The sequence below is a fragment of the Meles meles genome, chromosome 8 (genome assembly GCF_922984935.1).
Source record: "Meles meles chromosome 8, mMelMel3.1 paternal haplotype, whole genome shotgun sequence".
NCBI classification, from domain to species: domain Eukaryota; kingdom Metazoa; phylum Chordata; class Mammalia; order Carnivora; family Mustelidae; genus Meles; species Meles meles.
In genome coordinates, this window is record NC_060073.1 from 47,930,832 (window position 1) to 47,949,434 (window position 18,603).

The following is an 18,603-nucleotide window of genomic DNA, read 5'->3' on the forward strand; positions in this document are numbered from 1 at the left end:
GGAAGGAACAACATTTAAGCTGAGCCTGGAAGGATACTTAGGAGTTCACCAGGAGCTGGAAGATGTTCCAGGCTGGGGGAAGACCCAGATGCAAGGGTGGTATGGCTCTTTGGGGAGACTGAACATGGTTCTGGATGGGCAAAGCTTACAGCTGCAGCAAGAAACAAGACAGGATAGGCGAGACAAGGCTGGATCATGCTGGGGTTTCTAGCTACAATAAGGAGTTTGAACTTGGTCCTAGGGTCCGTGAGGACATCTTAGTCAGAGGGAGTGGCCTAATCTGATTTATGTTTTATTGAAATGGCCCTGGAGCAGTGTGGATAAGAGGAAGAGGACTGGAGGCAGGGAGATCAGGAAACTAGTGCAGGAGATGAGGATGGCTTAGATAGGGCAGTGGGGATGAGGAAGTGAACTGGATGAATTTAGGACAGAAGGCAAGAGTTGGGGCAGGGGAGAGAATCAAGGATGATGTGTATGTTTCCAGCATGACTAATGTGGTGAACAGGATGCCATCTTGGGGCCACGCCTGCAGAGAACCAGACACCTAGTACACACGCCATAAGTGTGTGCTTGATAACATGCAATGGACTCAGTACAACATCTTCATAACAGTGAGTACACACCTTCTCACTGTTAGTGCCTGGGGCTACCTACACATATGAACTGCCATTCCCTACTGCCTCACCTGCCTTGGGTTGTCAATTTGCGACTCATCAGTCTGGTCTGAGCTCAGTAGTTCTAATCCACACTCCCTGCTCCCCACCAGGACACCATCTCTCTGCTAAGACGTGTGCCTTGCGTCCTTCCCCCACCCTCTCTGACCACCAGTGTTTTGGCAATAACGTTACTGTGATTTTTCATTAATTTTCTTGGTTGTTTTGTAGTTATAGTAACAGTAAAATTTATACTCAATAATATTATTACAATTTTCCCCTACTAATGGGATTATTACTTTTGTTCATTTGTGTTTGAAAGCCATTAGCATAAGATTTACCTCCGACAATATCTACTGTGATTTTTAAATGCCCTTGAAACTTGCCAGTGAGCGATAAGTCTATAATAAGAGAAAGTGAGTAAGCATATAAATGTCTTTCTTGGGAAAAGAGGGTTGTTTTTTTTTTTTCTTTTTTCATCCTGTTGGACTCAAGTTCTTTGATAGAGAGATTGGTAGGATATAAGGCATTAAAGGCTGAGAACACTGTGTTAGTTTGTAGATGTGTTCAAACAAGTTCCCCGTTATTCAGAGGACACTTTTATATTCTAGGAGGATTCATATTCTTGCTGCTTTTTATGTTGTTCCTTACCTGACTTACAGAAAAATATAATAAATTCTGTGTTTGCAGGGAACAATATTGAGGACTCTGAAATGTCTGGAAGTGAAGGGATTTGGAAGTCACTCTATCCGGCTGACTTTCCAAGGGGCTGGGGGGCTTGATGCACTTCTGGTGGAGCTCTGGAAATAGGGATTATCTCAGAAGCGGCTGAGAGGAGTTTCTGTGGGGCAGCTGTGGGGGCCAGGGAAGTGGATGGGCGGTGCTGGCTTCAAGGGCTGTGCCCAGCAGCCTCCCAGGGTCCCATGCTGTGAAATTCACAGTACCACCACCTTAGAATTCTTAAATCTTGAACAAGTGACCCCACTTTGCATGAGGCCCTGCAATTTATGTATGTGGGACCGTGTATAAGAGCGAGGCAGATTTGGGTTCAAGTTCTAGTATTCTCTAGCTACTGACTGTGCCTCACTTTCCTTATCTGTAAAATGGGGATAACACTATTGTCTTCTCAGACCAGACATGAGAGCTAAAAGTAGATATCCAGCAAACGGGGACCTGAAAGGCAGCGACACACCCTAAGATACGCTCCGTGGAATTTTAAATCCCATGCGCAGTCCTCACCATTAGGTTTATAATTGTGATTTAATAGCAGGAATACTAGTCAGCTGGGAGAGGCAGACTATGTGGAACAGAAGCTAATTCCATGGTTAGGAACACACCAAGCAAAGAATATTTCCCAAAGGGGGACAATCTAAGGCTGGGGGTCCTATCCATCAGCTTCTGACCTTTGTGCTGCTATGACACATGATAAATAGTGGTTTTTGGCACAACTGGTCCCAGCTTCTCATGACTTATACATGATTCTCTTCTCGCCAGAAATCTCTCAAGAAAGACAACGAAGGAGACTGGCATTATTATGAAGATGACCTTAATCTTGACCTAATTTATTTGCAAACTTTAGTATTTCAACAATTTGTAACATTTTTTTTTCTTTACCATACCACACAATGAGACTCAATAAGCCAGTGTACCACCAGCCTATGCTCAAGACCCAGGAACATGGACCCTCAAGGGTCCCAAGAACAAAGGACCCTCCCCCATGACAGGCTGCACAGACCAGCACCAAGCTCGAGCCCTCCATGGCTTCACAGATGTCTGTTCTGTGCTGTCGCCTGAATGAGTGATGCCAGTCACAAGGCACTCTCAGCCGGAGTCAGAGAAACACTAACTAGTTGGTTGGATACACTTGTGACGAATAGCGTGCAATCTTAAAACATCTGGTTAAATATTTTTCCCCCAAGAATGTAGAAAAGGTTTTAAATCGTATTAAGAAGAAACATAAGCTAATTCTGGGGCATTTCTGGACTCGGGTCCAAAAGGATTCCTCAGGGGATTATAGAAGGAGTCAGGGTGACCTCTGCTGCCTTCAGTTTAAGGCTTGTGGGCAGCCTGGAGTCCCCATGGGCGACTTCAAAGGGAAGCACTGGGGGGCCTTGGCTGCGCTTGCCCTCCTGTGCCGCTCAGGCTTGTGGGCACGTACACGTTGTGACACCTGGGCCCATGTCTCCAGGGCCTCCTGCAGTCTCGGATGTGGGACAGCCTGGCAGTGACCTGTGCTGTGAAATGACACAGCCCAAGCGTGGTTTTCTCCTTGCTAATTCCCTCCTGAACAAGCCTGCAGGCAGCATGCCCTGGCTGCCCACAGAGCTCTCTCAGGCCTGAAGGATTTCCGTGGGCGGCCACGGCTGAAGCTGGCCCATCACCGCTCCACAGTACGGCCGTGAATGGCTACAGAAAACTGCAGCTCTTCTTTCCAGATCCCTCCTTGGCCTCTTTCTAGTGCTTTCCATGGGGGACGAAATAGCACCGTCAGTCACACAAATCAGAACGAACGATGGGCACTTCCTCCCTCATCTCTCCACTGGGAGGTGTGGGGACCTAGATGATGGCTCGGTTCCTGGGCCCATGTAAGGTGGTACACAGACGATGCTCCTGTGCCGTCTGTAACTATTGTGACTAAGGATGGACGAATTTGTCAAACACCTCAAGGCACGGTTCCAAAATGCATGTGCTGATAAGCAGTTTGTTTTCATGGTGATTTTGAATGGCGATTTTGGTTTAGACAACTTCGGTGTCACTCCCCTGACCCCGGCAAGGATCATAGCAAGAAAACTGAAAGCCAGCTACTCGACTCTCAGGAGACCAGAGATGTCGCATGCCACCCGCGCAGCCCCAGCAGCGGCTGTTAGCACAAATTAGGGAAAACACAAATCCGGTCAGGGAAAATCTGAGACAACAAGAGGGACCTGTGTGTCTCCGTCCTCAACTCGACTTAATCCGCCCCCCACTCCACCCCAAACTCAGCAAACAGATTTTGCTTCCTAGGGTGCTGATCTCCCCACACACCATACTATACACTTCTAGCCCCCAGAAATCTAACAGATGCTTTGACTCCATGCCTGGTTTTTGGTCATTCTGTGATTGTTTTTCTTACCTGTTGCCGAATTTCTTCTTCCATTTTCACGGGTGAGCCCAATTCCGCAACCTGTTTGACACCTTCGCTGGCATAGCCTCCGTACTCCCACAGCACGTAGTTCTTGGAGTGGGATCCACCAATGATTGCAGACCAGTGATTGGCCCGACCTGCGAAAACCAATCAGGGGGCAGGGATCAGTGTGGCTGTGGCGAACACACAAGCCCCTTTAATGCTGGGAAGAAAGTGCAATTCGACCATCATTCCAACCACGCTGGCTAAGCACCCACTTTTGCTAGGTCCTCTGCCTCTCAGAGAGGAGTGAGACCATCTGTGGAAGCAAGAAGGTCTTGGAAATCTGCAGACAGGACAGCAGATGCCTGAGTGAGACACGGAGGCAGCCCAGAACGATGACTTCTGTCTGGGAGGGTTTCAGAGAAGGCCTTTGAAAGGCTGATCAGATTTGTAAGACAGGATGGAGAGGACAGGCTATTTCTGGCAGACTCAGAAGCATTAAATAACACTGTGTGTTTGGGGAGCCATAAGCAATGTAGCATTGCTGTATCACCCACTGTCAGGGGAGAGGTAGGAAGCCATGCCAGGGTGGTAGGAAGGAGCCTGCTCACCGACGGCTCTGCTCTAAATGCTTCAGGAGTTCGGATGTCATTTGAAAGGGTCTGAAACCACTGAAGGGTCCTGAGCAGGAGAATGGCACGATCGTATCTGAATTTTAGATAAGCCATCCAGGCAGCAGTGTGAAGAATGCATTAGAGGGAGCAAAACAGGAGTGTAGGGCTATGGCAGGAGAGCACGGAGCCAAGGGTAGAGGGAGTGGGTGGGGAGTAGGCCTGGGCAATTCTCGGAAATGAGCATGGTTGACTTCCAGCTGGCTTTTCTGTGCCTTCCAGGATGAGGGGCAGGTGAGCTGGCCGTGTGAGAGGACGGGGGCAGGCAGTCTGGATATGTGGAAGGGACTGGTCCACGGTGGTCTGCTAAGGATCACCGGGGAGGAGGCCCGTCGGGGGTGTAGGAGGGAACCAGAGGGTGCCGCAGGGGAGAACAGAACAAGATCTGGACAGGACTAAGACAAAACTAATGGAGGGGTTTCCGAAGTGCCAGGGGGAGGAAAGAGGGAAACGGAAAGTCAGCGTCAGCACTGCGCTGAGTTTGTTTCTGCATGTGATGAGTGTTGATACACGCACACACACGTGCACATATACACATACATATAATATGTATACACACATATAATATATACATATAATATACATACATAGTACACACACACACACACACACACACACACATATATGTATTAATTACTGGCTAAGTAACATACAATTCATCATAAGACCAGTTCAGCTCTCAGCCATTCTTGGTTGGCAATAAAGGTGTGAGTTAAAGAATGTTTTCAGGCATAGTAAAGAGGAAAACTGGAACTGGGTGGACAAAAGGGACACGTGCAGCTTACCACCCGGTGGCCTGCAGTGACAGAACTCTCTGGTCCACCCATCACGGAAGAAGGCCATTCTGAATGGGACCTGATCCCCATTTACACCGGCTCCCTGCTACCCCAGAGCCCTCTGCTGCAGGGGCACTTCGAGAACTTGGGTACCAAGCCCCGCTCCCAGCCTGCTGAGGGCAGCCAAGTCCTTCCCCACCCCCCACCCCCCCACCGGCAGGCAGATGACATCACTAGGTCAGCCAGCCCAATCGCTTGCTCATTATTTCCCACACATCAGGGAAATGCAAACACTGGGTCCATCCATCAGTTCTCTAGAGAAGACAGACGCTGTGCGGCCAGCTCTTCCTGCAGCCACTCCTGAGTAGGCTGTCCTAGCTGTCGTCTAACCCAGGAGCACTGCTGGTGTAGGGGCAAGGGCTGGGAGCCACTCATGACCTTCGGTTCATGCTGTGAACACAGGGAGACCAGGTTCAGCATCTCTTGCTCCCTCTGCCTCGTTCTGCCGAAATGCCCCCTTTTCCCAGACCCATCCTACCTGTCATTCTGTACCTCCCGGGCTTAGCACATGCTCTTCCCTGTGGCTCTCTTCCTGCTTGGCTTGGCCAACTCTCATTCCTCCTTCATGAGCTACTCAGAAGTCCCCAGGGTCCCCCCAGACTGACTTAAGTCTTGTCTCCTGTCTCCCCATAGCACAGATAACATGTATGGTCCCTGCTGCAGGTCTGTCTCCCCACCCGACTGTCCCTGAGGACGCCTGTCTTCAGGGCCCTGTCTCCAGCACCCAGCACTGTGTCTGATGCACTGGGAGGGCTCAGTGCATGTTTTCAAAAAATTTTCATCCAAACAATCAAAGGGAAAGGTAGGCAGTGTATGTGCTCGAAACATTTGGGAGCAGGCTTGCGCAGATGTGATTCAATGTGATTAAATTCAAGTCTCAGCTCAGCAGAGTTCCTGACACCTACTGGGCTAACACACTCCGCTCACCTGTGTGCTGTTAAAAACAAACACTACCAACCAACAAAGAACGGCTCTGGCCTTACAGCCGGCAGACAGGGATTCACAGGCCAGAGCTGCCACTTTCTAGCTAGGTCAACTTGGTCAAATTCCAATTATTTTGCTCCCCTGAGTCTCAGCTCCCTCCTCTGTAATTCAAGGCTGATAATGCCGATCTTACCGACCTATTGTAAGAATTCAATTCAATTTCTAAACGCTGAGATAATATATGCGAAATCACTACTGGCACATAATAGACGCTCAGTAATTACCGTTCCCTCCTTTCCTCCTTGTTTGGGAGGCTGCAAAAACAAGTAAAACCTGAAACCTGCCTTCTACTCAGTACAGAAGACAAGAAATCTACATACTGTGGGATAAGACAAGAGACTAGGAATGAGCACAATCCTAGGGAGAGGAGGGGATGGACCCAGATGGGTCTTTCGGATTTATTCCCTCAGCTTCCATTTACTGTGTGCCAAGCACAGTGGCAGGTCCCGGACACTGACAGAAATTGGACAGGGGCTTATCCCCACAGTCTGGGGGCGGGGAAACAGATGGTTCAGCGGATTACTTACAATCCAGCATGGGCAGGGATATTATAGAAACAAGAACACAGAGCAGCGGGGATGGAACAGCTCACTCCCAAATCCCCGAATCCAAAAAGTCCAAGTCCAAAGGCATGAATACAGAGAAGCAGGTACCTCAAGAGTAGGTTCCGTCTTTGCCATTTCTTACACTTGAATAATATGTCATTGTACCAGTCCGCCTTTCTGATCAATTTAGTTGTTGATTTCCTACACCGGTCTTGCAAATTGCCACATTAATTCAAATTCCAACCCACTGAATGACAGCAACCACATAATAGATATCTGACCGGCACTAGGTTAGGGGGAGGGACCAGACTCTATCCTTCCTGGGAGGACAAGGCAGGAACCCATGGAAAACAATCTGCAACGTTAGGAAGGGTGATGACTTCAGGTGTGTGGCTATGAAAACTTTAAAGAAATGTACAATGCAAAGTTCTCCATATTATTATGGATGGAAAGCATAATGGGAAGCCACAAGAGGAATCCAACTAAGAAGGAGGAGCAAGGAAACTTTCCCAGTGAAAGGAGACTCCCATGGGAAGCCTGTCAGGACAGGAGAAGCAGGACTTCCAGTGATAACACAGATAAGAGGATTGAACACCAATTAGGTGTCAGGTGTAATGCTTTCCTGGGGTAACCCTCACTACACCCTCATTTCATTTTTTAACTAAGAAAACTGAGACCCAGACATGTTGACGAAGCTGCCAAAGCTCCCAGAGCTAGCAAGGGTCAAACTGGGGTTCAAACCCAGTCCGCCTGACCCTAGAGCTCGAGCTCTTGTCCCTGTATCGCACTGGGAGGTCAAGAAGGAGAGGACACCGCTTGGGGAACTGGAGGGATTGAAGGCAAAAAGAGAAGATAAAAGAGAAAGTCAGGACTAGGTTGAGGAGAGCCCTGAGTGCCCACGGTGAGAGGGGAAAACATGATGGAAGTTTCTTTCAGGGGAAGAATCATACGGCAATAGTTCACATGCACTGAGCTTTTAGTAAGTGCTAGGCACTGTGCCAAGGACTGACTTACAATATTTCCTTAAACACTGAGAAAAAGAGCTTCCTCTGACACAGAGGCTATCAGGCTTCCTATATTTCACACGGGGAAACCCAGACTCAGAGTCATTAAGTGAGTTAACCCAAGATCACAGAGTCATTGAGTGAGGGCACTGGGACTCAAGGTCAAATCTGCTTGGGGCCAGAGCTATGCTCTCCATCACACCACATCCAGGCCATGCCCAGTGGTGGGAAGGTAGAGGCCCAGGGTAAGGAGACCCATCAACACTCCCTGCGTGAGTGGTGTAGGGTTGGACTTAGGGCAGTGGGGAGGGAATGCAGACACGGGATCAGAGGTATGAGCCAGTAAGAAGGAAGTTTGGACAGACTGTGGGAGGCAGTTTGGGGAAGCTGTTAGAGCTCTGGTGTTCGAATCAGACCATCGTATATTCTAGGCTCAGTTCTGAAGCTCAGTTCCAGATTGGACAAGTCAGTAATCACTCTCAAACTCAGTTTCTTCACCTGGATATTGACACGAACCAGTCTCCTGGTGTTATTCTGAAGCTAAAGTCCATGAAGTCATGAGTAGTGGCTGGAACACAAGGTGGGCTTAATAAATCTCAGCCAAAGTCAATATGAAGAGGATGGGCAGGGAAAATCCAGAGAAGTTTCTGGAAGACACGGGAAGCAAAAAAGATCTGAGCAGGTGATCGGACGGCAATTTGGCTTAGAATTAGTAGAGGCGACAGAATGTCAGATGCAAGGACCTGACGCTGAAAGAAAAACCAGGAGGGAGTCCTCTAACTGGGACTCAGCGGCCTGGGGCCTGAGAATGAGGCGGCTCATCAGACCCAGTTAGCTGGGACATGGAGAAGTGCAACACTGGGCCCCAGCATCCTCCAGGAAGTAAGGAAGGAAGGAGAGGGAGAAACCACAGGTACTGGGAGGCCTGGAGAGAAAGAAACAATGTACATGCCTTGGTTTTCTTAAATGGATGCTCGGGGCGGGGTGGGGGGGGTATGGCTGAGGTCCTTGGTGAAACACTAGGGCTTCAGCCTGGGGAGCAGGGGCAGAGAAACAAGACTACTGCCAATCTCTTTGGCTTAGCATGCCTCTCTCTGGTTTCAGCAGTGTTCTAGAGGCCTACACATACCTGGGCCTAGATGTTTTTCCCCAATAGTGTAGATGAGGCAAAAATGGGACAGAGGCAGGTGGGAAGCTGGGAGGAAGAAATGATTAGACGTATAAGTTTGAGATACTGATGGGCAACCAGGTCTGAAAAGCCCTCCCAGGGAGACATCCTGAATGTGTGTAGTAATCTCACTTCTGACACCTTTTCTGCTGTCATTGCTGGTGTTACATTACCAGTGATGCCTAAATTTACAAGGATGCCCAAAAGGCCAATGCTGATGAAGGAGACATGCGGCATGTAGACAGATTCTCTGAAGTTTTCTACCTATGGCAGGCATTTGGTGACAGCCCAGTTTTGCTGGCCTGCTTTGCCAGTGGCTGCATTCCCCTGCCAACCTCAGTCCTGCAGAAAGTCACCCACACATTTCCTTGACATAACATTCATGGCACTTCCCTGGAGAACGTCCTACAGCCTTGGTGTCTAGACTGAGACAACCTCCCATTATCCAACCTCAGCCTCACCCACTGTATCTCAGCAAATCTTGGTTTTTGCCTCTGGTTGGGTCTTTATGGATCTGCTATGGTTGCTGCACTGAAGCTTCTCCAGTCCCTAAGTCCTGCTGGCTGTCCTCCTTTTATGTCTAAGTGGATAACCTTGTCACTTAACTCTCCCGAGAAGATGCAGGTCAACCTATCCAGACTTATTCAGGCACCATGTGGCTAGTGACCAGCAGCAAAATGCCGTGGGCCTGCCAGCTCTATTCATAAAAGTTGTCTTGGATCTCACTTCGCTCTTGCCTTTGCTGTTCTCACCCTAGGCTCACTTCCAGGATCTGCCTGGGTTTTGACACTTTGGATTTGGCTGCAGGACTTGGCTCTTCTGGGTTTGCCCCTGGGTGCTACCCAGGACACAGCTTGTACTTGCCCTCTGGCTCTTCCTGCCCTTGGCTGCTTCAGGAGCTCACTCTGATCAAGCTATTCAGGGTTTCAAGATCCTGTCCCAGGATGGCCTCCTGGAAAAAACCCTGCATGGGGAGATCTGTCAGGTTGGCCAGAAATTCTTCTACTTTCTATCTTTCTGCCTTCTTTACTCAGCTAGCCTTTCTTCCTTCCTTTAGGTCTTAAGAAAAGTGCCACTTTTCCATTCCAGGGAAAGCCCTTGCACTTAAAGAATTGATTGTATTCTTCTGCATTTCCTCTGAGGCTTCTAATAATAATATGCTATTCTTTTAATTCATTCACTAAATAAATGTTTACTAGGCATACTATATGCTAGGTTAGAAATCAACAAGCCATAGCCCACATTTTTTTTTTCCCCAATAAAGTTGTATGTTTCACATGTTATTTATGTATTATTTATGGCTTCTTTCCTGCTACAATGGCAGAGTTGAGTAGTTGTAAGAGAGACTGCCTGGCTTGAAAACCCTGAAATATTTACTTTCTGGTCCTTTTAGAGAAATTTTGATAAAATCTGTGCTAGTCCATGGAGATTCTGAGCTAAATCAGACTTGGTCCTGGTCCTTGAGATGTTCACTCCAGAAGGTGGGCAGAAGCGTATGGAGGAAAGGTCATAACAGGTAATTACAATGGAGTGTACATGATACAGCTTTCATAAAGGCAACACAGAGTGACATAAAAACACAAATGGGGGATATTCAACCCAGACTATACCAGAGAGAGCTTCCTGGAGGAGATGACAGCTGACCTACCTTCTGAAGGCTAAGTAGGACATAACAAGACAATTAGGGGGAAGGAGGAAGGTATTTGTTGTAGTAGGACCAGGATAGGCAAAAGCAGAGAATAAGAGAAAACCAGAGGTACATGGAAAACTATAAGGCAGGTCAAGGAAGAAAGAAAGAGAGAGTGTTTGTAAAGAAGGAATGATCAATGATGAAGCCAGTCAGCCAGGCAGATCAGAAAGGATATGAATTTCTTAATTAAAAGTTCTTATTTTACCTAGGAAAATATGATTATTTTGTCTACAGCTTCCAAATTTATATATGCTCTCAGAGCTTCTGCTTCTCACACTAATGGACTACATGGTACCGGACTAGCCCTCTCAACATAAGGGATGGTAAAATTGGGTAAAATGTATGAAGCACCAATTTTCAGAAGTTAGAAAATAGATAGCAAAACACTATGACCCCTGAAAGAAGGGTAAGAGAAGAGGTGAGCACCATGTTTGTCCCGGACATTTTCTGGTGTGTGGTATAGGAAGGTGGAACACAACAGAGCATGACAATCTGGCTGAGCTGAGGAGGTAAAGACAGGACTTTAAGGGTGCCGAGGTAGACAAGATTTCCTGGTAAGAATGTGAGAGAGGGAGATTCTGCACAGAGAAGGAACTTCAGAAACATGCATAGGAGTCCAAGTCTTTGACCAAACACCAAGGTGCACATGGGTAGGACAAAACTCCACAGGCTTGGGAAATACAGCTACTGGGGAGCTATTAGCTGAATGGAGAGTGCCTAAGTCACACAATGCTGAAGATGTTGGCATTCCAACCACCCATACTCGGGAGACCTTGCTGCCCATCCTGAGCATTCAACTGAGACCCTGGAAAAGGCACAATTTAGGAGAAAAACACTTTTGCACTAGAGTAAGGGCTAGTCTAGACTTAGCCTGACAAAGCTTTGGAAACAAGCCTTGAAAGGAAAGCAAGCAGATATATCAGTAAATTAACCATCTGCCAGATGAAAACCCCATACTCTGTAAAAAAAAGATAATAAATTCAGTTACTCATCAATGTCCATCATATAATCAAAAATTATTAACAAATGCAGAAGCAGGAAAATATGATCTATAACCATGAGAGAAAAAAAGTGAAAAGAATGAGTTCCTTAAATGATGGGTAGGTTGGTATTACCATATAAGGACCTTTAAACACTCCTATCAAGGGGCGTCTGGGTGGCTCAGTGGGTTAAAGCCTCTGCCTTCGGCTCAGGTCATGATCCCAGGGTCCTGGGATCGAGCCCCGCATCGGGCTCTCTGCTCAGCAGGGAGCCTGCTTCCCTTCCTCTCTCTGCCTGCCTCTCTGCCTACTTGTGATCTCTGTCTGTCAAATAAATAAATAAAATCTTTAAAAAAACAAAAACAAAAACAAAAAAACACTCCTATCAAGTTCAAGGACTTAAAGGAAGAGATGGACATAATGGGTGAACAGATGAAGACTCTCATCAGAGAAAAAAAAATTTTTTTTTTTTGAGAGTGAGAGAGAGAGAGAGAGAGAAAGTGAGTTGATGGGGGAGGGGAAGAGGGAGAGGCAGAATCTTAAGCAGGTCCACACCCAGTGTGGAGCCTGATGTATTTTTAAAAACCCAATGAAAAATCTAGAACTCAAAAATAAAATATCTGTAATAGGATATGGCAAAGAAACTGGCCTATAAACTGAAAGACAGGGTAATAGAAATTTAAAATTTAAAATTTAAAAATGAAGTACAGAGAAAAAAGATTTAAAAAATGAACAGGATTCTCAGTGAACTTTGGAACAACAGTAAGTTGTTTAATGTAAGATTTATGGAATCCTGGAAGGAGAGGATCAAGAGATTGAGTTATAAAAATATTTAAAGAAGTTGGGGCGCTTGGGTGGCTCAGTGGGTTAAGCCGCTGCCTTCGGCTCAGGTCATGATCTCAGGGTCCTGGGATCGAGTCCCGCATCGGGCTCTCTGCTCAGCAGGGAGCCTGCTTCCCTCTCTCTCTCTCTGCCTGCCTCTCTATCTACTTGTGATCTCTCTCTGTCAAATAAATAAATAAAATCTTTAAAAAAAATATTTAAAGAAGTAACACATGAAATTGCCCAAAACTTGATGAAAAACATCAACCTAAGGATCTATGAAGCCCAATAAACTGCAGACAGGATAAAAACAAAGAAAATTATACCTATGCACATCAAAAGCAATTAATGATGACTAGAGAAAAAGAAAATGTCTTAGAAGCAGCCAGAGCCCAAAAGACACAAGACAATCAGAAAAACAAAAATAAGAATGATTGCTGACTTCAAAACCAAGATAAACCAGAAGACAGGGAAGGGACACTCCTGAAGCTCTAAAAGAAATAAAAAACTGTCAACCTTGAATTCTATATCCTGCAAAAATATCCTTCAAAAATGAGGGTGAACTAAAACAGTTTTTTGATAAAGGCAAGCTGAGTGACTTTATTACCAGCATATCTGCTGTATATGAATTTTTTTTTTTTTGCTGTATATGAAATATTAAAGGACTTCTGGCTGAAGGGAAATGAAAACAGACATAAACTCAGATCTCCATAAAGGAAAAAAGAGTGCTAGAGATAGTAAATACATGCATACGCTCCACCTTTCATCTCTTTTTCACTAAGGAGCTTCTCCCTTGCAGTAAAGAGGTTCAAATTTCCTCGTGGTGAATGAAAAAATTTTCCTGTCAATGCTCTCTTCCCACAAAGACTGTTTTTTTTTTTCTTTCCTACATCTCTAGGCTTTTTGGGGAGGTTAAGCTCACTGTTTCCACTTCTTCTCCTCAAATCCTTTTCTTAGATCCTTGCAACCTGATTCTGAGCTCCCACCTAAACTGCCACCCAGTCTTTGAAACTTTAACTTTTCCTCCCCTCTATTTGCACAGTTGGACAATTGTGGGGGTCAATCAAGAGAACATTACTGTCTGCTTTATTTCCTTTTTAAAAATAAAAGCATATTTTAAATTCAATAAACATCATCCTTTCAGACGTATCTTTCAGTGAGTTTTGACAAATGCCTGCAATCATATCACAATCAAGATATAAAACAGTTTTACTACCTAAAAAAAATTGCTTTGTGCCTCTCGTAGTCAATCCCATTCCTCCATCCCCAGTCCTTGACAGCCTCTGGTCTGTTTTTGGTCCCTATAGTTTTGGCTTTTCAAGAATATAGTATCAATAACTCATACAGTAGGTAGCCCTTTGAGTCTGGCTTCATTAACTTAATATAATACATTTGACATTCATCCATGCTGTTATATTTATCGGTTTATCCTTGCCTCAAGTGTCTCGAGAAAAAGGAGATCTTCTACTGGTTTAATCTTCTACTTCTACTAATACTGTTTCCACCATTTACTAAGCTGTGTGACCTTGTGTGACCTTGAATAAGCAACCTAAGTTTTTTAAGACTCTGTTTTCTTTTCTGCGAAGCAGTAACAACAACGGTACCTACCGTCTAGGGTTGTAATGGGTGTCACCGAAGGACATCCATATAAAAATAGTACAGTTCCTGATACATAATAAACATTCAACAAATGTTTACTTTTAATATTGATATTCCATTTTCTCCAGGGAAGGTAGAGATTGGGAGCAAACTGGAGCATGCTCGGAGTCTATCCATTAGGATAGGGCATTAGGGTAAGGCAAGGTCTTAGAGGATAGCTGGATTTTCTAAGTAGTCTGGTTAGCTGCAGTGGTCCCAGGGGCAGCCAGCATTGGGAGGGGGTGGGTGTAGAAGCCCACTGGGTGAGTGGAACAAGTGGCGGGAGAATAGCAGCAGAAGGAGTCAGGTGAACAGACAGAAGTTTCCAAAAGCAAGCAGCAGAGCCTCTGACACAAGCTTATAGTCAGCATTCAGGTTCTATTTTCTGGAGTCGGGTCTGTTCTCTGGAGGCTGACAAGGAAGCAGTGGCAGGTGTGAGAACACAACTCCTACTGTCAGTGAGTGTCCACCTCAAGTGCACTGTGCTTCTTTCCATTTACGGCCTCGAGGCCTTCTCTGAAGCTTTGAAAGCCCTTGGCCAGCAAGCAAGCACCTGGAGTATAGGGAAGTAAGTGTTCCTGGAGACAATCTTAGCCTATGGAGGGGTGGGTGCTAGTGGACAATTCTGGAAGACATTCTGTACACTTTTCAGAGGTATACTGATGCCAATGACCTCAAAATACACTCAAGTTGCTTCTTCCTTTTTCCTTGTCATTCTGCCCCAGTTCCTTCACTCCTGTTTCCTGGACCACCTTCTACATAAACCACCTACACCAAAGTCCTTTCCTGAGGCTCTGCTTTTGGGGAAATTCAACATGGCTCATTCAACCAAGATCATGCATATGGGCCCAGAAATCCATAAAATCACAGTCTGGAGATTAAGCAAGAGCCAGCTGGGGCTACTCTTCCTGTTTCTGGAAGCAGAGTAATCTTACAGAATACAAATGATCCTTCAGCAACCCTCCACCCGAAGCTGTGGGTGTTGATTCTGTTGTTATTGTCATCATAATTGTTGCCATTGTTATCACTACAGATATCATTATTACTACAATCATTACCACTTATTGAGCACATACCCTGCAACAGGCACTTCATAGGCATTAGGTAACACCCTTCCATTCTCACAGTGGTCCTGCTAGGTGTGTCAGTTACCATCCTCATGTTACAGAGGAGGTAACTGAGCTGCAAGTAAGTGGCAGAGATGAAATTCTCATCAGGTCTGTCAAACTTAAGGCCATGTCCCTTCTACTCCAATGGAGTAGAAAGCCTAAGTCAAGTCCAGATTTAGGTAGGAGGTCATTCTGATGTCACCAGAATATCATGGCTATCACCAGAATCAGCTCTTGGTGTGGGGATGCCAGGGGATAAGTAGGGTGGTCCCTGTCCAATGTTCCAGACAACAAAGAAAGTAGTGGCTCTTGATATTTATGAATTTCTGCCTTTTTTGAACTCAGTCTTCCCAGCCCAATTTTTCTGAACTTCTGACTCCTGGTTTATTTGGCTATCTCTAAAACCCAGCCAGTTATCTGATTCTCACCTCAGAGGCAAAAAACATTATCTGAGAGTACCTCCAAACTCCCATCCCTGTTGCTACTCTAGAGGCTGGTTATAGGTTTATTGTGTACTGACAAATAGCACCACAGTTATATTTTTAGAAAGAGGAACTTTATTTAAAAGTGTCCTTCCAAGCTGACTTTTGTACATAAATACTGTTCTATATGGGAGAGAGGCCATATTTCTGGACAACTTCTAAATGTTTAATACACCATTAATACCCAAGTTTGAAGCCTTAAGGAAGGAACCATAGTACTTTGGATGATAAATTTCAGCAATGTCTATCTAATTTTAAAAAATCTAGGAGCTCGTATTTAAAAACTTAGCAGGAACAGTAAATAACGGCTTTGTGTTTTAGAGTTCAACAAAAAGAATGGACTTCTCTCCTCCCCATTAGTTCATTTGCAGGTTTGAATCTTAACTGTTAGCTAAACTCCATAAATAAGCCAGCCAATGCTGTTATGTATTTGAAAGTTTTTACGCAGTAGATAGAAGAGGTAGTGAGAAATAGGAACTCCTGAGTATGCACTGGTACCAGGTGCTTTTGTATGTTATTATCCAATCTACTTTTCAATCCCAGTTCATTGATGAGGAAACAGGCTCCAAGAAGATCTGTAACTTGTAAGTGAACACATTGTCAGTGAGTGGTTGAACCAGCATTTGGCTTGTGATTGCTTTGTCTCTGGAGAGGTTTTTTTTTTGCTCTGCCAGTGAGAGAGCAGATAGAGGACGTAGGGGAAAGTTTGTTAAGCTAATAATAGAAGCAAAGCCTATTGAAACACGTCTATATATAGGATAAAAGGGGAATCAGGCTGGGGTAAAAAATTCTACCTCAGAATCGAAGGGGAAGTGAAGACAGAAACCCAGTATCTTTTGTGACCGTAGATATAGAAATCTCAAACAAAATATTAACAAACCCTCTATCCGATTAAGCCATATCACAACCATGCAGAGTTTATTCCAAGAATACAAGGGTGGTCTAACAACCAAAATTCAATCAAAATGATTCATCACATTAACAGAAAAAAAGAAAAATTATATGTATATCTTCATAGATACAGAATAAGTATTTGATTGTATTCAATACCCATTCATGATTTAAAAAAAATACTTAGCAAACTAAGAATACAATGGAACTTTCATTACATGATTAAAAAAAATCTATAAAAAACCATAGAAAAATCATACTTAAAATGAGATATTAAAAGCTTTCCCCATAAGATTGGGAAGAAGGCAAGAATGCCCACTATTACTAGCTTATAGCCAGTGAAACAAGGCAATAAAGAGAAATAGAAGGCATAAGGATTGGAAGGGTATTGTTGGCAGAAGATATAATGATGCATGTAAAAATTCCCAAATAATATATATATATAGGGGCACCCGGGTGGCTCAGTCAGTTAAGTATCTGCCTTCTGCTTGGGGCATGATCCTGCAGTCCCAGGATCAAGATCCACATCAGGCTCCCTGCTTAGTGGGGAGCTTCCTTATCCCTCTGCCCTTTATCCTGCTGGTGCTTCCTCTCTCTTGCCCTTTCTCTCTCAAAGACATAAATTAAATCTGTAAAGACAAAAACCAAAATAATTTATAAATAAACTAATAGAATTAATAAGTCCATTTAACAAGGTCTCTGAATACTAAGTCAATATGCAAGAATCAATATCATTTCTACATCCCAGTGACGAAAAATGAAATTTTAAAAAGCTATTACTTGCTAAGTATGAAATATATAGTATCTAAGAATAAATCCAGTGAAAAATGAATAAGACTTCTTCTCCACAGAAATCCATAAAACAATACTGAGTGAAGTGAGAGTACACTTAAATAAATGGAGTGATAGAACATACTTGCTAATTAGAAGAGTCAATAATGTAAAGTTGTCAAATCTCCCCTACTTTGTTCGTAAGTTCAACATAATCTCAGTAAAAATACTAGTGAGTTTTTTAAAAATGAAAATTGAGATCATGATATTAAAATTTATGCAGAAATGTAAAGGACTAAGAATGGTCAAAATAATCTTAAAGAAGAATAGAGAACTAATGTTCCCGGATGTAAAGAATAGATAAATAGACTAATGAAACAGATGACAGAATACAGAGTCCAGAAATAGACCACAGACATATAATCACTTAATACACAACAAAGGCAACACAAATGTAGAAGGGAAAGGATAGGCATCCCAATAAATGATTCTAGCAAACAAAAACAAAAACGAACCTATCTTGACCCCTATCTCACACCATACACGATTTCAATTACAGATCAAGTCAGCACCTAGATATGGAGGGTAGCAGCAATAAAACTTTAAGAAGCGAATATAGAACAAAGTCTTTATAACTGTGGGGGAAGCACAGATTTCTTAAAAGAGATACAAAAAGTGCTAACCATGAAGAAAAAAGATCATTTGGATTATGTTCAAATTAAAACCTTCTCTTCATCAGAAGAGTGATAGGGCAAACCACAGAACAGGAGAAGATATTTGGAATACATGTAGTTGACTAAAGACTCATATTTAGAATATAAAAAGAACTGCTACAAGGAAAAGACGGACAACTCCATAGAAACAATGGTCAAAGGACTGATAGGCACTTTAGATTTATCCAAATGACCAATTACAACATGGTAGTCAAAACCAAAGAAATTCAAATTACAATCACTATGTGATACAACGGCACACATACCAGGTAGCTAAAATGAAAAGACCAACAATGTCAAGTGTTGGCAAGATGTAGATGGCCAGATTTCTCTAGCTGTGGAAACTGTTTAACAATCTCTGCTACAGCTGAGCTACATAGCTTATGACCCAGCAATTCCGCTCCTAGTAGATGAAGAACAGAAACTGTACATATATTTAGCAGAACGCATGCACATGAATGTTTGGACAGCACTATTCAAAATAACTCCATGTTGGAAACAACCCAAATGTTCATCCATTATAGGATGGAAGAAATAAAT

General features: G+C 44.2%; 1 protein-coding gene across 3 annotated transcripts in view; it reads right to left on the reverse strand.

Moving 5' to 3' along the window:
• SPON1 (spondin 1) overlaps nt 1-18,603 on the reverse strand; it is a 256,397-nt gene that overhangs the window by 108,529 nt on the left and 129,265 nt on the right. For all 3 annotated transcript variants that reach the window (XM_046015735.1, XM_046015734.1, XM_046015737.1), the window contains one exon: nt 3,766-3,914. In XM_046015735.1, the coding sequence (XP_045871691.1) occupies nt 3,766-3,914 (149 nt within the window). The remainder of the gene's footprint in view (nt 1-3,765; nt 3,915-18,603) is intronic.